At 48.2% G+C, this 15,594-nt stretch overlaps 1 protein-coding gene across 1 annotated transcript in view; it reads left to right on the plus strand.

Moving 5' to 3' along the window:
* Nucleotides 1–7,227, plus strand: part of COL7A1 (collagen type VII alpha 1 chain) — a 59,760-nt gene extending 52,533 nt beyond the window's left edge. The window contains 17 exon segments of the mRNA XM_078152403.1: nucleotides 93–164; nucleotides 466–537; nucleotides 890–925; nucleotides 1,111–1,191; nucleotides 1,543–1,596; nucleotides 1,751–1,804; nucleotides 1,993–2,055; nucleotides 2,304–2,366; nucleotides 3,269–3,385; nucleotides 3,584–3,661; nucleotides 4,452–4,505; nucleotides 4,634–4,682; nucleotides 4,887–4,919; nucleotides 5,250–5,342; nucleotides 5,557–5,649; nucleotides 5,748–5,921; nucleotides 6,672–7,227. Of these exon segments, the coding sequence (XP_078008529.1) occupies nucleotides 93–164; nucleotides 466–537; nucleotides 890–925; nucleotides 1,111–1,191; nucleotides 1,543–1,596; nucleotides 1,751–1,804; nucleotides 1,993–2,055; nucleotides 2,304–2,366; nucleotides 3,269–3,385; nucleotides 3,584–3,661; nucleotides 4,452–4,505; nucleotides 4,634–4,682; nucleotides 4,887–4,919; nucleotides 5,250–5,342; nucleotides 5,557–5,649; nucleotides 5,748–5,921; nucleotides 6,672–6,697 (1,212 nt within the window). The 3' untranslated portion in view covers nucleotides 6,698–7,227.
* Nucleotides 7,228–15,594: the final 8,367 nt, after the last annotated feature.

The raw sequence follows: 15,594 nt of genomic DNA on the forward strand, positions 1-15,594 counted from the left end.
TGAACCTGGAGAGTTGCCCTAGGGAAGATAACATTTCTCAAATGGAAAAGTTCATTTTTTTCTATTACTGTCCCTTCCCTTTCCCAATTCAGGGTGACCGAGGCCTGAGAGGCTTAGATGGTGACAAAGGAGCCAGAGGGGACATTGGCCTTCCTGGGGAAAAGGTGAGGATAGTGGTTGGGCCAGAAAGTTGGGTGGGATGGGGGAAGGGGGCAGAATGGTGCTATTCTCCAGAAGCATCTTGGTGGAATAGATAAGGTGCTGGACTGGATTCAGGAAGCCCTGAGTTCAAATTCTAGCTCAAATACTTCATAGTTTAATGACCCTGGGCAAGTCACTCTTGGTACCTCGGTTTCCTCTTCTGTAAGATGAGGGAGAGGGTTGGACTTGAGGACTTTGGGTTCTCTTCCAACTCTAAATCTATGATGGTATCTCCTGACATGCTCTCTACCCCGATCTCTGCAGGGTGTGAAGGGAGAACTGGGAGACAAAGGCTCTCCTGGTTCCCAGGGGGTTCGAGGCCCCACAGGGCAGAAGGTGAGGACACAGCTCAAAGGCATATGTTGGTTGCATTGTATATGTTGTACTGGCTTTATGCATCCGTTATGTCCTCACAGGAGCCACTTTACGATTACCTGTATATCATGTGTGTCCTACAACTATGCGTGTGTGGATTACGGAAATGTCCTCTCTGGGCTATCCCTAGCTTATGGTAGTTGTGTGTGGCATGGATCAGGTCTTAGCCTGATTGCCCCTAACTTATGGGTTCCATGTGCTAGCTGTGGGTGATGCCAGGACTTCCTGTGTACTCAGGCTTCATTCCCAGAAGCCTCCGGGATTCTACCCACCCCTCTCCCCTGCCCCGACTCTGACTGTCTTTTCCCCACAGGGCGACACTGGTGACCCAGGGATCCCCGGGGCATCGGTGAGACATCCTTTCCTCTGAGCCCCCATCTATGGTTTCTCCATCCATAGCCCACGCTGCCTATGACCCTTGCCTACTAGGACCCTTCCCTGTTCTTAACCTCCCCCACCTTCCATTCGGTCCCAGCCCCTCTCCATGCACATGATCCATGGTCCTCTTTGAGGCCCTCACTCTCTTTCCCTCAGGGCCTCTCTGGGAAAGATGGTGCTCCTGGTGCCCATGGAGGGAAGGGAGAGCCAGGCTTTATGGGCCCCCGAGGTCCCAAGGTAGGTGCAGGGGGTGGGAGTTGTGTCCAGGAAGGATGGAGACATGAGGTTGCGGGTCAAGGTGATGGGAAGGAGTTGGTTGGTGTGGCACAGTGCAGAGACCTGACTCCAGAATTAGGAGACCCGCCCCCTGGTTCTACCATTAGTTTGCTTTGTAGCTACAGGTTAGTAACTTCCTTGACCTCAGTTTCTAGCTCTGGCAAATAAGGGGGGGTAGAACTAGATGGGTCTGTAGGGTTCTTTTCAGCTCCAAAAGCATATGACTTTAGTGGGTCAGGGTTGAGGTAGTGGGAGATGGGACTGGTGATGAGGGGGATCAGAATTTGGGTCTCATCAGCATCTGTCCTGCAGGGAGATCGGGGCCTGAAAGGGGCCTGTGGCCAAGATGGGGACAAGGGGGACAAGGTAAGGAATATCTTGGGGAAGGGACAGGGTGATATTAGGAAGATGGTCTGTCTTTCATGGGGTGGTGGAGTTCAGACTGAGGCACTTCTTCAGATGACTGACTTACCATCTCCTTCATCATGGTTTTTTTTTTTTGGTCTTCTTCCACCCTTAGGGGGAAGCAGGTCTCCATGGGCGGCCTGGACTTCCTGGACGGAAAGGAGAGATGGTGAGGGGTGTGGGGGTAGTCAGGGGCAAACATAACTGGGGGGCCCTCCATCACATCTGGAGGAAGTGGACTCACAAGTCTAGGGGGTTTTGCTTTCATCTGGGGAGGGGTCTTGCTCTAATCTGGGGGTACTAACATCTGGTTCATGGGGGCAAATGGGGCTAGACTCATATCTTATTCCTTCCCAGGGGGAGATGGGGCTGCCAGGCCTGTTGGGGCACCCAGGAAAGGAGGGTTTGATTGGCCCTAAGGTATGAAGTTGGAGGGGAGACCTCTTTCCTCTCTCTGGTATTAGAATCTGAGTCTTAACCCCACCAGGCTGCTAAGGATATGTGTGTGAGTGTAGACATACCCCTTGGTGGGGAGCGAGGTAGAATTAGGGGGCTGGAGGGGAGGGGAGTCTGATGGGATGCAGGAGATAAGGATAGAGTTGGAGGAGGCTGGGGATGTGGTAGGGGAGGATAGAGACCTCCTGAGACTTAGCCATTCTCTCCTCTAGGGTGACCGAGGCTTTGATGGTCAGCAAGGACCCAAGGGTGACCAGGGTGAAAAAGGGGAGCGGGTAAGTAAGAGAAGACATCATGGTTCCATATCAGAGTAGTCCACATACCTTCAGGCTGAAGCTGGTGCAAGGAATTCTATTTAAAAAATATATTTTATTTTTCCCCAATTACTGGTGCGAGGGATTCTAGCTGGCCTTGACCTCAACCTTTCTGAGCCTAATTACTCTTTAAAATGGGGATTAATAAACATAGCACCAGGGATCCCAAGGTCCCTGGGTGAGAATCAGGTGAAGATGATACATGGAAAACACACTGTCAACTGTCAAGGGTGATAGAAAGGTCTGCTTTTATTACTTTGTCAATGTGGCCTAATGGATAGTGTGCTGAACTTGGGCAGGAGTCTGGAAGTCCTGGGTTCAAATCCCATCTCTGACACTAGCTATGGGAATTTGGGCATGGCATATAACCTTGGAGCCTCAGTTTCCTCATCTGTAAAATGGGGACAGGGTTGCTGTGAAGCTTTGAGATAATTTACATTGAAGGCTTTTGCAAACTTCTTCTTGATATGTAAATATCAGTCTGTTTTTATTTGGACTTCGGTCAATCTGCAAACATTTTCAAAGCATCTACTATGTGCCAACCATCGTGGTAAGCACTGAGGATATAAATGGAGGCAAAAGACAGTCCTTGTCCTCAGGGAGCTTACCCTCTAGTGGGGGCTTGTAACTTCGTTGGTGCAGACGGCCACCGTAAGATGTACCTCAGTCTTAGAGAGGTGCCTGGCTCACCAAGACATCAAGGGACTTGTCCACATTCACAGTCAGTATGTACTAGAGGCTAGATTTGAATCATGGACTTCCAGAGCCAGGGGTCAGTTCTCCACCTGCTACCCCAGGCTGCAGCTCTGAGTGCTTCAATCGCTATTCTTCATCTTCATCATCATTACCCCTTTCTTCCCCAGGGGGCTCCTGGTGTTGGGGGGATCCATGGCCCCCGGGGCAGTGATGGAGCTCCTGGACCCCCTGGACCTCCAGGCAGCATCGGCCCCAAAGGTCCCGAGGGCATTCAGGGGCAAAAGGTGAGTAACTCTCCTGCCATCCTCTCTGTGGTCTTTGGCAGCATCCCTAATCCTCGGGAATTATCCTCAGCCTTGGAGCTTTTCGCTGCAGGCACACCAGCCATATCCTTAGCAGGGTCTTCTCTCAGTAAAAGAAAAGGGAGAAAGGGGATGTTGGAGCCTCTGGCTCATCATTCTCCCCTTCATTGTCTCATGCAGGGGGAGAGGGGTCCCCCTGGTGAGAGTGTGGTTGGTGCCCGAGGGGTCCCTGGAATCCCAGGAGAGCAAGGGGAGCAGGTGAGTCTGGGCTTCTGAGGGAATGTTGTGGGATGTTGGGAAAGTTTCAGGGACTCTTGAAGGCCTGGACTGGTCCCCTGGTCTGCATCTCCTTGGACGAAGAGGAGGGTAGTCAACTTATTATTCATAATACATCGGGGGGGCGTGGCTCCATTTGGGGAGGGGCCTTGCCCAAGTCTGGGGAGTGCTCACGTCATGGTGGGAGTGGGCTAGACTCATATCTCATTCTTTCTCAGTGCGAGCTGGGGCTGCCAGGCCTCTTGGGGCCCCCAGGGATCAGGAGGGTATATCATGTCCTTCCTTCTAAGCCTATTCCTCCCTGCATATGGCACCTTCATCCTTTTTCTCACGTCTGTAACTTTGGGGTCTTCCCTCTCCCTTTCAAATGGTTTCCAAGTCCTGGGGTTTCTATATCCTGGAATGTCTCACCTGTGTCTCCTTCTCTCTAGCTTCACCCTGTCACTGTTACACACTTTCATGACCTATTCCTTCCTCCCATACAATCGCTGAATTTCTAGCCAGCTTTCTCCAGGAAGCCTACCCTGATTTATCCCCTCTTGTCAACAGCCTTCCCCCTCCATCCTACAGAGCGCTTTGTTTTATAATTAATGCACTGGTTATGTTGTATTGGGTATTATAGGTATACATTAGTGTCATCCCATTAGAAGGCTAAACTCCATGAGGGCAGGGACCTAGTTAACTTAGTACCTCTCCCAGCTCAGCACAGGGCTCTGTATACAGTAGGCACTCAAGGGTTTGGTGACCTGAATTGAATTCCTGTCCCTCACAGGGAAGCCCAGGTCCCATGGGCCCCCGAGGAGAGAAGGGGGAGCCATCTATGACGGTGAGTGGCACTTTCAGAGGCATAGGGAGGAGAGGAATGAGGGAGGAGACAAGAGGATGGAACAGGGGGGAAGGGCAAGACCTCTCCCACCTTGGAGTGGGCTAAGTATTACCTCTGTGGCCCTCTAGGCATCTGACATCCGGAGCTTCGTCCGACAAGAGATGAGTCAGCATTGTGGTGAGGAGTGGGGGAGGATGAAAAGAGAATCCCAGGGTTGTGTGATAAGGGTCCATTCCTCCTCTCCCCCACTCCCACCAAATGTCAGGGACCTGGGGTTCCCTGTGTATAATTTGGGGTCGAGGGAAGGAGATAAGAGTCTGAGGCAGGAAATAATACCTGACTCAGGTTGTGAATGTGCCCTTCTCCTTCTGTTTTCTTCAGCCTGTGGGGGTCAGTTCATCTCCTCAGGATCAAGTAAGCCTCATATCTGGGATCATGCTTCATCTCTCACTTCTAAGCCCTGTCCATTCCTTTTGACTTTTAATCCTTTTTCCTCACTCACCCCTCATCTCCTCATTCTTGACTTGTAGGAACCCCTCTCCTTTGATCTCCATCTGTACCCCTCTAATCCCAGCCTTCCCTCTGAACTTGACTCTCCCCTCTAACCTCTCTCTGACCCATGACCCCAAACCCCACAAATACCGTGGATCCACCTTTGCACCCCTGGCCCCACCCTCTGTCCAAGGTAGAAGAGTGGCTGGCTGGGTGCCTGTGCCCATGATTCTTGGTGGTCTTCCCTCCTAGGACCCCTTCCCAGTTATTCTGCAGATACCCCAGGCCCTGGCTCCTGGCCCCACCCAATACCTGTGCTGAGGCTCTCCCATGCTGAAGAGGAAGGTGAATCTTCAGGAAGCAGCCCGAGAGCCACATCTGGCCTGGGTCCAGGGAGGGAACAGGGGGACCACTCGATGCTGTATGTTGGTGATGCAAGGATCAGAAGGGATAGGGTAGTCAATGAGACTTCTTGGAGGTGGTGAGTGCAGAGGGCTGGGTGGATGGAGCTGGGTGAACCCAGGACCTAAAGTCTGGGTCCTGGTTCTCCTTTCCCTAGGGCTGGGGCCTCCAGAAGATGATGAGTACTCCATGGAGGATTATGAAGACGTGGAGGGTGACGCTACTGAGGAGCCTTGGGCTGCTGGTGATGGTGAGACCCCTGTCCTCCCCTACATCTGCCTGGAGCCCTTGACTCAGAGGTGCCCCCCATTTCCCCCCCACTGAACTTCTCATTGGCCTCTGTCCCAGGTTTGTGCTCTCTGCCAATGGATGAAGGCTCTTGCTCCAATTACACCCTACGATGGTATCACCGCCCAGGCAGGGGCTGTCAACCCTTTGTATTTGGTGGCTGTGAGGGCAATGCCAACCGCTTCAGTTCCCGTGAGGACTGTGAACGACAATGTCTACCCCATGGAGGCCCAGGTATGATCTACCCTGAAGCTCTTGCCCTTGGGGAGCCCTTGGTCTGAGGGAGTGGCTTGGTTCCTGCCCTTGGGGAGCCCCTAGTTTGAAGAGGGGGAGACATAGCCCCTGCCCTTGGGGAGCCCCTGGTCTGAGGGGGTGGCTTGGTCCCTCCTTTCAGACAGCCCCTGGTTAGAAGGAAGAGACACAGCCCCCGCCCTCAGAGAGTTCCTGGTTTGAGGGGATGGCTTCGCCACTGCCCTTGGGGAGCCCCTGGTTCAAATGGGGAGACACAGCCCCTGCCCTTGGGGAGCCCTTGGTCTGAGAGGGAGATGTTTCCTGGCTTTAGGGGAATCTCCACTCTGATGGAGGAGTCAATCAATTCATATTAAGTTCCTACTATGTGCCAGGAGCTATGCTAAGCCCAGGGCATACAAAGAGGGACAAGAATGATACAAAAAGACAGTGGCAGCTCCTAAGAGCTGACGATCTGGTGGAGGAGACAGGCAAACAGCTTCGTACAGTCATAACAAATGTTGGTCTGAGTTGGGGCAGGACAGCCGCTTGCCTCATGGAGCCCCTCGTCTGGGGTGGGGAGGCAGGGGGAGGCTGTCTTTAAGCTGTGAAGGCCTGGTCCAGGCAGGATGGAGTTGTTTGGGGAGTTTTCTGGAAGAGGAGGTGGGTTTTCAGAGAGATGCCAGGAACCACAGCAGAGGGTGACAGAGGGTCCTGAGAGGACAGCTCAGTCATCCTCCTTCTCATCTTCGCTAGGTGCTCCCCCTGCTCCCCAGAGTTGAAGTGTCAGGATGGACAGAGTGCCTGGGTCCCAGGGCACTGGTCCCTGCCCTGCTGCTGAGGGGGAGTGAGTACTGACCCCTGGAGGAGTCACTGGGGGTTGCAGAAGGGCCTGGCCTCCCACCCCAACCCTTTATCTCCCTCAGATGGGGCCCGATGGGAACTTGGTGCTACATGGGTGTGTGCATGTATGTTTGTCAATATCCGTGAAACTGTAACCAGTGAAAGGGCCGAGCGGTCTCCCTGGTCCCCCTCCTTCCAGAATTCTGCCTCCCTCCTCAATTCCTGCCCCTGTCCTCCAGGCCCAAATGATTGGGGGGATGAGGGCAGGTGGTGCTAACAGAGCTGACCTCCAATGGACTGTCTGTCTGTCTGTCTGTCTGGCCCCTGCTCGGCTGCTGGCTCTGATGGTGCTGACCCAGGTCAAGGACAAGGGGACACGGAGAAGGGGCCGCTCCTTTGTGGGCTCCACTCCACCTCTTTGATCCCAGATTGGGGCATGTTTTGGAATCATTAAAGCTGCTGTTTTCAAGGGTGTCCTGCTTTGTGTCTGTGAGGGGTGATGTTGGGAGCTAAGGGTAGGGGGCAGCATAGAGGGCATGGGGAATATCTTGGGGCTGGGAGGAGGTTTGTATTTGTCTGGTATCAGGGATTCACTTGGCCAAGAATGAAGAGTGAATGGTGCTGAAGAGGGGCATGTGTGATGTCTGGAGGGACACTAGACCAGGGAGATGCTTGTGGCGGCTGACGGGGGGTATCCTTGGGGAGGCTGGGATGAGTATGTTTATGGGGGATGTCAAGTCACCAGGGTGAGGGGAGTATGAGGGCCACAGATGCTGGGCTGGCAGGGGAGTATGAGGGCACAGAAGCTGGAATACCCATGGGGTTTGCTAGTCTATTTCTCTATCTCCTTTTCTTTTAAAATATTTTGAAAATTAATATCTCTTGTTTTTTCTCACCTTCATTTTCAAATATATCCCTCCTCCTGCCTTACATAGTCATCCCTTGTCCCAAGAATAAAAAAAAAATAGAAAAATAAAGTTCAGCAAAACACATCATTTAAGTCTGACAGTAAATGCAGTATTCTGTACCCATAGTCCCCCACATCTGCAAAGAGGTAAGGGAGGTGAATTTCCTTATGTCTTCTTTGGGGACAAACTTAGTCATTATAATTACATAGTGTTCTTCTGTTGTTGGTGTTGTTTTCACTTCCATTTTGTGGTATTTGCCTCACTCCCTTTCTGCTGCTCCTGGGTCTTCTATGTTTTGGTGGGTGGGAATCCAGTGGTCAAAAACAGTAATGGCTCGCTTCTCTCTGATAAGCCGATAAGGTATTAGTAGGTGCAGGGTTTTGCTTCATCTCCACCTCTGGGCCCCAGCTCTTAGATTCTTGTTTCATTTCTACTCTAGTTGTTCTTGACCACCCTCCCTGGGACAGGAACAGTTTTGCTGTCTCAGCTTGGTTTATTTTCATCTCATGTCCCTTTAAAAGATATTTTATTGATGCCTTTTTTTTTTACATCATAGTTACTTCCCCATAAGCCCCATGCCCCTGAACTTTCCCTTGTAATAAAGAAAAACAGTTAAGCATAACCCACCAACAGACTGGTGCTGTCTGACTGTGTGTGTAGCATCGTGCACCCATGTTCCCCAAACTCTCCAGAGACAGGGAAATGAGATTCATCCAGGGATGGGCTGGAGCCAGAAGCTCATACTAGTTCTGGAGAACCAATTTTTACATTTCAGTGTGAGCACTTACATCTTGGGAATCAACAAAGGCTACCAATCAGAGCTTGACTTATTGTTTTGCTGATTGACTAAACTTGAAAGAAAGTGATGAAGAAAATGTTAGTAATGCAGGCTAAACTTAAAAGTAGATGGTGTTGGGGCAGCTGGGTGGCATAGTGGATAGAGCACCAGCCCTGGAGTCAGGAGGACCCTGACCTCAGACACTAGTTAGCTCTGTGACCCTGGGCAAGTCACTTAACCCTGATTGTCTCCAAAAAAATAAGTGGATGGTGTATTCCCCCTCTTTTGTTTCCTCCCCACCTCCCCTCCATCCGAGCCAGTTATTAAAGTAACTATCTGCTGGTTTTATGATTGTTCTCAAGGGGTTTTCTTTCCTTGCCTTCTCCTTGGCATTTAATCCAAGTTCTGAAATAGCTTTTCTTCTGTTACTTTTTCCTGACCTGCTGAGTGTAAAGTTGCTTTTGACAGTAAGATGTCTCCAGTGATTGATTTAGATGGCTCCTCTAGGAAATTGAGAAGATTGGGAAAAGGTACTAGAGACAACCTCAGTTTTGTGGATCCCCCAGCCTCTAGAGCATGAAGTCCAGAGTTGAACCTGTAACATTATTCTAAGAAGCAAACAGTTCTGGGAATTCTGTAGGAGGTGCTGGTTCTCTGCCTCCAGCTTGGGCTTTAATACTTTATATTCCAAAATGTCCAGTTTGGTGACTATGTGACTGTGGTTTTAAAAAAATTATATTTTTTTCTAATTACATGTAAAAACAATTTTTAACATTTGTTTTTTTAAAATTTGAGTTCCAAATTTTCTCCCTCCTTTCCTGTCCTCCCCTTCCCACCTTGACAAGGTGAGAAATTTGATATAGGTTATACATGTGCAGCCATGTAAAACATATTTCCTTATTAGTCATGTTGTGAATGAAAACATAGACCAAAAAAACCCCCAAGAAAAATAAAGCTTAAAAAAGTATGCTTTGACCTGCATTTATACTCCATTAATTCTTGTATCATAAGTAAGTCCTTTGGGATTGTCATAGGTCATTGTATCGTTGAGAACAGCTAAGTCATTCACAGTTGATCATCATACAATATTGTTGTTATTCTATGTAATGTTCTACTGGTTCTGCTCACCTCATTCTGCATCAGTTCATGTAAATCTTTCCAGGTTTTTCTGAGAGCATCTTGCTTGTCATTTCTTATATAGTATTCTGTCACAATCATATACCACAACTTGTTCAGCCATTCCCCAATTGATGGGCATCCTCTCAATTTCCAATCTTTGTGTGGACATAGTTTCTTCACAAAATCTCAGAGCTCGAAGAAATCTCAGAATGTTTCTAATCCAACCCTTACCTGAGCAGGAATCCCTTCTAAAATACTCTGGGAAAGTGGCTTATTCAGTCTCTACTTGGAAGCCTCCAATGATAGGGAACTCACCACTTCTCAAGGTAGCCTATTCCACTTTTGGTCAGTGCTCATATCAGGAAGTTGTTACTTATATTTTGTTGAAATTTTCTCCCTTGTAACTTCTGCCCATGTTCCTAGTTCTGCTGTCTGCCACAGGGGCACAAGGGAAGAGTTCCACATTTTAATGTATAGAGGGGATTCTCAGACATTGTTCTGGTCCCTCCCTCATTGCAGGGCACTCAATTCTGGCAAAGACATCTCCAGATAAAAAAGCACAAAAATCCTCATTGCTTCCAAATGATAAAGGCTTTAGTTTGGCATTGATGGCATCTCCTTAGAACAGTATGAAATTTCCTTGACAAGATGTGAATTTCTTGTCCTATTCTTGGGTTGCCTCATGGAAGATGTCTGATTCTCTGCAAATTTATACACTTGGACTGCACCATTGGAATCGATCTTTAAATGGGAAAGCTAGAGAGGACAGATAGAAGCCATTTGGATACATAAACTTAGTTTTCTGGTGGAGAGGGGATGAAGCCTGCATAGCCACCTTAACCCTCCAGGGAGCCATGTGCTGTAAGGACCCATGGGCACCAGGGACCCATGTGTTCCAGAAAACCATGCCTTGGGGATGTTTAGCAGGGACAGTGGCTGAGTGCTGAGGAGTTGCTGGCTTGACAGGGGAACTGTAAGAACATGAACCAGCAGTGATGAGGAAGGAGGGAGCTCCTGCATTGAGAGAAAGAGACAGAGAGAGAGAGAAGAGAGAGAGAGAGAGAGAGAGAGAGAGAGAGAGAGAGAGAGAGACAGAGACAGACAGAGACAGAGACAGAGACAGAGACAGAGAGAGAGACAGAGACAGACAGAGACAGAGACAGAGACAGAGAGAGAGAGAGAGACAGAGAGAGAGAGAGAGTGTCAAGGAACCACAAAGGGAGAGCCACAGTGGGGAGGCACAAACCTATGTCTCTTCTTTCACTAGTGCTGTGAATTAATGTGGACTTTGTAGATTCAGGGAAGGGAGATGCCTCTAAACGCTTTCCCTTTGAGGGATGGAGTATGCTCTAGGGTAGTAGCATATATCTATAAAACTGAATAGCTCCTTGGGAGAAGTAGGGCTCACAGGGGGAGTATTGCTCGACTCTTAAGCAACTGGAGTCACTTCCCATTTCAAGGTGTGCCCACCCAGGTCAGTACTATAAGTCAGGGAGAGCTCCCTGGAGATACAGGACTTTGGAGAGGAAATTTGAGTTTTGACAGTTTGTGGGCTTAGATGTGAATCTTTTGCATTTTCTATTAAATAAAATTTGTCTTATAGTCCATGTTTTATTAGTTTGTGTGGTTGCTGAGTGAAGGGCCCTTTTCTTTTTGTGAAGATGAGCCAAATTCTAATATTCTTAGGAAAACCCTAAGCCAAAATAAGAGAAAGGGAGATTTTGTTGAGAAGTTCCCCAAATTAAATCCATTCTGTAAAACCTAGAGTTTTCTCTGACGTCAAACTCAGGGCTTTTGGTCCTGTCACCAAAGCCACCGCTGTGCAATTTAGGACAAACCAGACAACGGGAAGTGGGCAGATCACTGATCACCAAGCATGGAATGAGAAGGAGGTGTGAATAGTCAGGTGCCACATTTTAGAAAAGACGTTGACAACCTGGAAGTGTACAGAAGAGAGTGACCAGGTTGGTGAGGGCCCTTGAGATCATGCCATCATGAAGGAAGTGGTGACGAGAGGCAGTTCTGTATATTATCGGGCTAGACTTGGAGTCAGGAAGACATGATTCAGAACCCACCTTCATCACTGACAGGCTGTGTGACTTTGGCTAAGTCACTTATAACTCTCCAAGCCCTCAGTTTCCTCATCGGTAAAATAATACCTGTAATCTCTACTTCATAGGGCTATTGTGAGGATGAAGTGAAATAATCCATGTAAAGCACTTTGCAGATCTTTAAAGTGTGAGAAAACAATCTGTTATCATCATGTTTAGCTTGGAGAAGACTCAGGGAGGACCTGATGGCTGTCTTCAAGTGTGTGATAGGAAATAGACCGGTGATTTCATTGGTATTGGGAACTCTTGGATGAGGACATTTCTTCCCCCCAGTGCAGACTGAAATTTTTTTGGGGAAGTTCACAAGATCAAACCAATTCTGCAAAGCTGGAGTTTTGGTTCTGAGCCCCAGCTTACAGATGCATGATGCCCCATAGCCACAGCTGCTTGGAACACAGCTTTGGAACACACAAGGCAAAGAGGAGCTGGCAGGGAAACAGGTGGGTCACTGAAGACTCTACCTTCTAGACAGTTTCCTAAAGCATGGTGTGGGAGAGGGTTTCTAAATCACACATTGACTTAGAAAACCACACGTGAATATTATCTGTGTTTTATTGTATTTTTATTTATTTTGTCAAGTATTCCCCAACTACATTTTAATCTGGTTCAGGCTGGTTCAGTGTCTTGCCTTGAGCGCTAGGAGATTAAGTGACTTGTACAGGTCATCCAGGTCTCCCTAATAAGAGTTCTCCAGTTCTCCCAATTCTCCATAATAATAGTAATAGCTAATATTTATATAGCACTTTGAAAGCACTTTAAAAGTACACCTAGATTGCCTTCAAGGTATTTTTATTACTACATTTTACTGATGAGGAAACTGAGGCAGGCAAAGATTAAGTGACGTGCCCAGAGTAACACAGCTAGTGAGCGTGTGAGGCTGGATTTGAACTCAGGTCTTCCAGTACTCTATCCATCATAGCACCTCGATTCCTTGACAGAGCTTTGATCCTACAGACTCTTAAAAGACTGAGCTCCACAAGGCCAAAAGCTCTGTGCTGCCGCTAGACTCTGTATCTACCCCTTCCCCACACTTACTTCCACCATGTTGCATTCCACATGAAGATTAAATTGAATCGCTTTTACAGACTGCTCTTTTAGACTGGCCATCCCTCCTCCTAGGGCTGAATTCTTGGATTCCTCTTTTTTTTTTTTTTGGTAAGCCAACTGGGGTTAAGTAGCTTGCCTACTAAGTGTCAAGTGTTTGGTCTGAGGCCGGATTTGAACTCAGGTCCTCCTAACTCCAGAGCCGGTGCTCTATCCACTACGCCACCTAGTTGCCCCTTAGGGCTGAATTCTTGGCCGACAAGGCTTGTGAGCTTCTCTGAGGAGTGTGGGATTGGGTGTCCGTGGACACCCGGGCATGTTTTGGAGCTGGCTTCTGGACAGGCGATCATTGGCCAGTAGAGGGTAGCAGCTGTTTGTGGTAGTAGATCTGGTAGTGGTTCCTCCAGAGTGGACAGATGTGTTGACTGCCTCAGCCCCTCCTTAATGTGACCCTGATACTGTTCCTCTGCTTCATTCCGTCCTTTCTCCCTCCATGCCCCTCCTTGTTTCCCTAGTGCCAAGATGAGCGTCTCATCCAACTGAGAGACCTGGGCTTTCTGAGGCTTCCAGGGGCTATTTGCTTTCTTCTTGTGCCTCCTGAAAGCCCCCTGTGCCTTTGCCATTCCTTCCCTGCCTCTGATCCCTTGGGCCTGCCTTCTCTAAATCTCCTTATAGTGTCCAGTACAGAGCTTTTCAACAGGAGTCCACAGGAGGTGTGGGATCAGTGATCAAAAGTACTGTTTGATGTATTGACTCTTCTTTCCAGCTCGACACCTTAGATGCCGTTCTCCTTACAATGCTGATCTCATTCTGGACCTTTTAAGGCTTAGTTTGCATCTGGGCTCAGGGCTAAGTTTTTGACTGTAGGCAGGGAGCTTTGTCCACAGCCAGGGTCAGAGTTCAGTCAGGGCCTCTGGTTAAGGGTTAGTCTGTGTCCTTTTTTTTTTTTTGGTTGGGGGAGGTGACTGGGTGGGGAAGGTCAAGCTTCCCTGCATACAAAGTAATTGAAGTTGTCTAGGGAGAGAGTAGAGAGAGAAAAGAGAAGGCCAAGGATAGAATCTCAGAGGTTGCCCGTACTTATGGATGGGGGCGGGGTGGGAGGACGTTGGGGTCTGAGAAGGAATAGTCAGATAGGAAGGAGCAGAATGAAGACAAAGCAATGTCTCAGGAGAAAATGAAAAAGAGAATATCCAGAAAGGGGGAGGTGAATCAATACTGTCCAGTGCTGCCAAGAAACTATAAAGGACGAGGACAGAAAAGAGATGATGGGTTTGGGGGATTATGAGGTCATGGGTGAACTTAGAACAGTGTTGGGTAATTGGGGAAAAAATAAAACATTAAAAAAATGAAAAATGAAAAAAACCCAGCGTTGGTAGAGGGGTAGGGTCAGAAATGAGTGGAGAGTAGGCAGTAAAGAAGAGTCAAGGAGTGTGGATGACTACTCCTAGAAGTCTGGCCACAAAGTAGAGCCGGAGATAAACCAGCGGCCAAGTCTGAAAACCATAGTTTGGGGTGTTTACAGTAGAAAAAGTGGTGCGGCCAGTCCACCCTCTGCCTCCCCAGGTCCTTGGCTCTGATGCAAAACTCACCCACCCTTTACATGTGGATGGTGGTATTCTTGACCTGGGGCCCCTGGAAATTCCATGTGACCCACGTGTAGGAGCTTAAGGAATCCCACAAGGTACATGAGCAGCACATCAGGGCAGGGGCTTAACTCTTTGGTTCAAGCCTTCCTAGAAAGAAAGTAGGGCCAGGTGGTGAGCAGTCCCTCTGATAAGAAAGGCCCCTCCCATGCTGAGGTGGAGTTATTCCAAAAGGCAACCAGCTACACCGGTGTGCATGAGGCTGGGTTTGGGACCTGACCAAATTCTCATCCCACAGGAGGTTAGTGGCCAGGTGGAGAGTTCAAACTACAGGGAAGGCAGCTCAATTTTAGTTCTGGGCAAAATTTTAAAATGCATTATCTAAAGGTTGGTTTCTTAGCCCTTGGAAAAGTGATCACTAAGAGCCAGTACAGGTTCCTTATGGACAAGTCATGCTACTTTCATTCTCTTTTCTGACAGTTTCACTACATTAAAAGATTAGGGGGGATTCTTTGGATAAAATATACTTGCATTTAACACTAGATTTGATAAAGTCTCTTATGATTTCCTTGTGGGCAAGATGAAGAAATATGGGCTGCAGAACAGGCTGGTTATCTGGATGTAGAATGGGTTGAATTACTGGGCCCACAGAGTAATTATTAATGAATCAATATCAATCGGACTGGAGTCCCAAAGGTAGAACAATAAAGTGAATCAGAGGAGCAAGGAAATACCCAAGCAGGACCCTCGTTACCATCAATAATTGCCCTGAAAAAAAACATGACAGCTTTATTTTTCTTTGTGTTGCTGCCTGGGAAAATAAATAATCAATTAAATCCCACTTTGCTTCTAGATAACAATTTAAAAGATCCTGGTTGGGTCTGAGATGTGGAAAAAATGATGCTGTCAGTTCTTAAAAATAGAGGTTGGAGGCACTGTTGAGTGGGTAGGAACTGAGAAGGTATATAACAGGTATAGTATTTTAATTCCATAGCTCCCGTCTCTGATATTCTGGTTTTTTTTTTGGTTGGGCCATGGGGGTTAAGTGACTTGCCCAGGGTCACACAACTAGTAAGTGTTACCTGTCTGAGGCCAGATTTGAACTCAGGTCCTCCTGAATCCAGGGCTGGTGCTCTATCCACTGTGCCACCTAGCTGCCCCCAGCTGTCTCTGATATTCTGAAATATTATATATTCCAAGGATCCTTTCTAGCCCTCACATTCTATATTCTATTGCCTCTTCCAGTCCTAAAATTCTATGTCTTATGTTCTAAGGTTCCTCCCAGATCTGATA

Source organism: Phascolarctos cinereus, unplaced genomic scaffold (genome assembly GCF_003287225.1).
Source record: "Phascolarctos cinereus isolate Bilbo 61053 unplaced genomic scaffold, phaCin_HiC Scaffold_4;HRSCAF=312, whole genome shotgun sequence".
NCBI classification, from domain to species: domain Eukaryota; kingdom Metazoa; phylum Chordata; class Mammalia; order Diprotodontia; family Phascolarctidae; genus Phascolarctos; species Phascolarctos cinereus.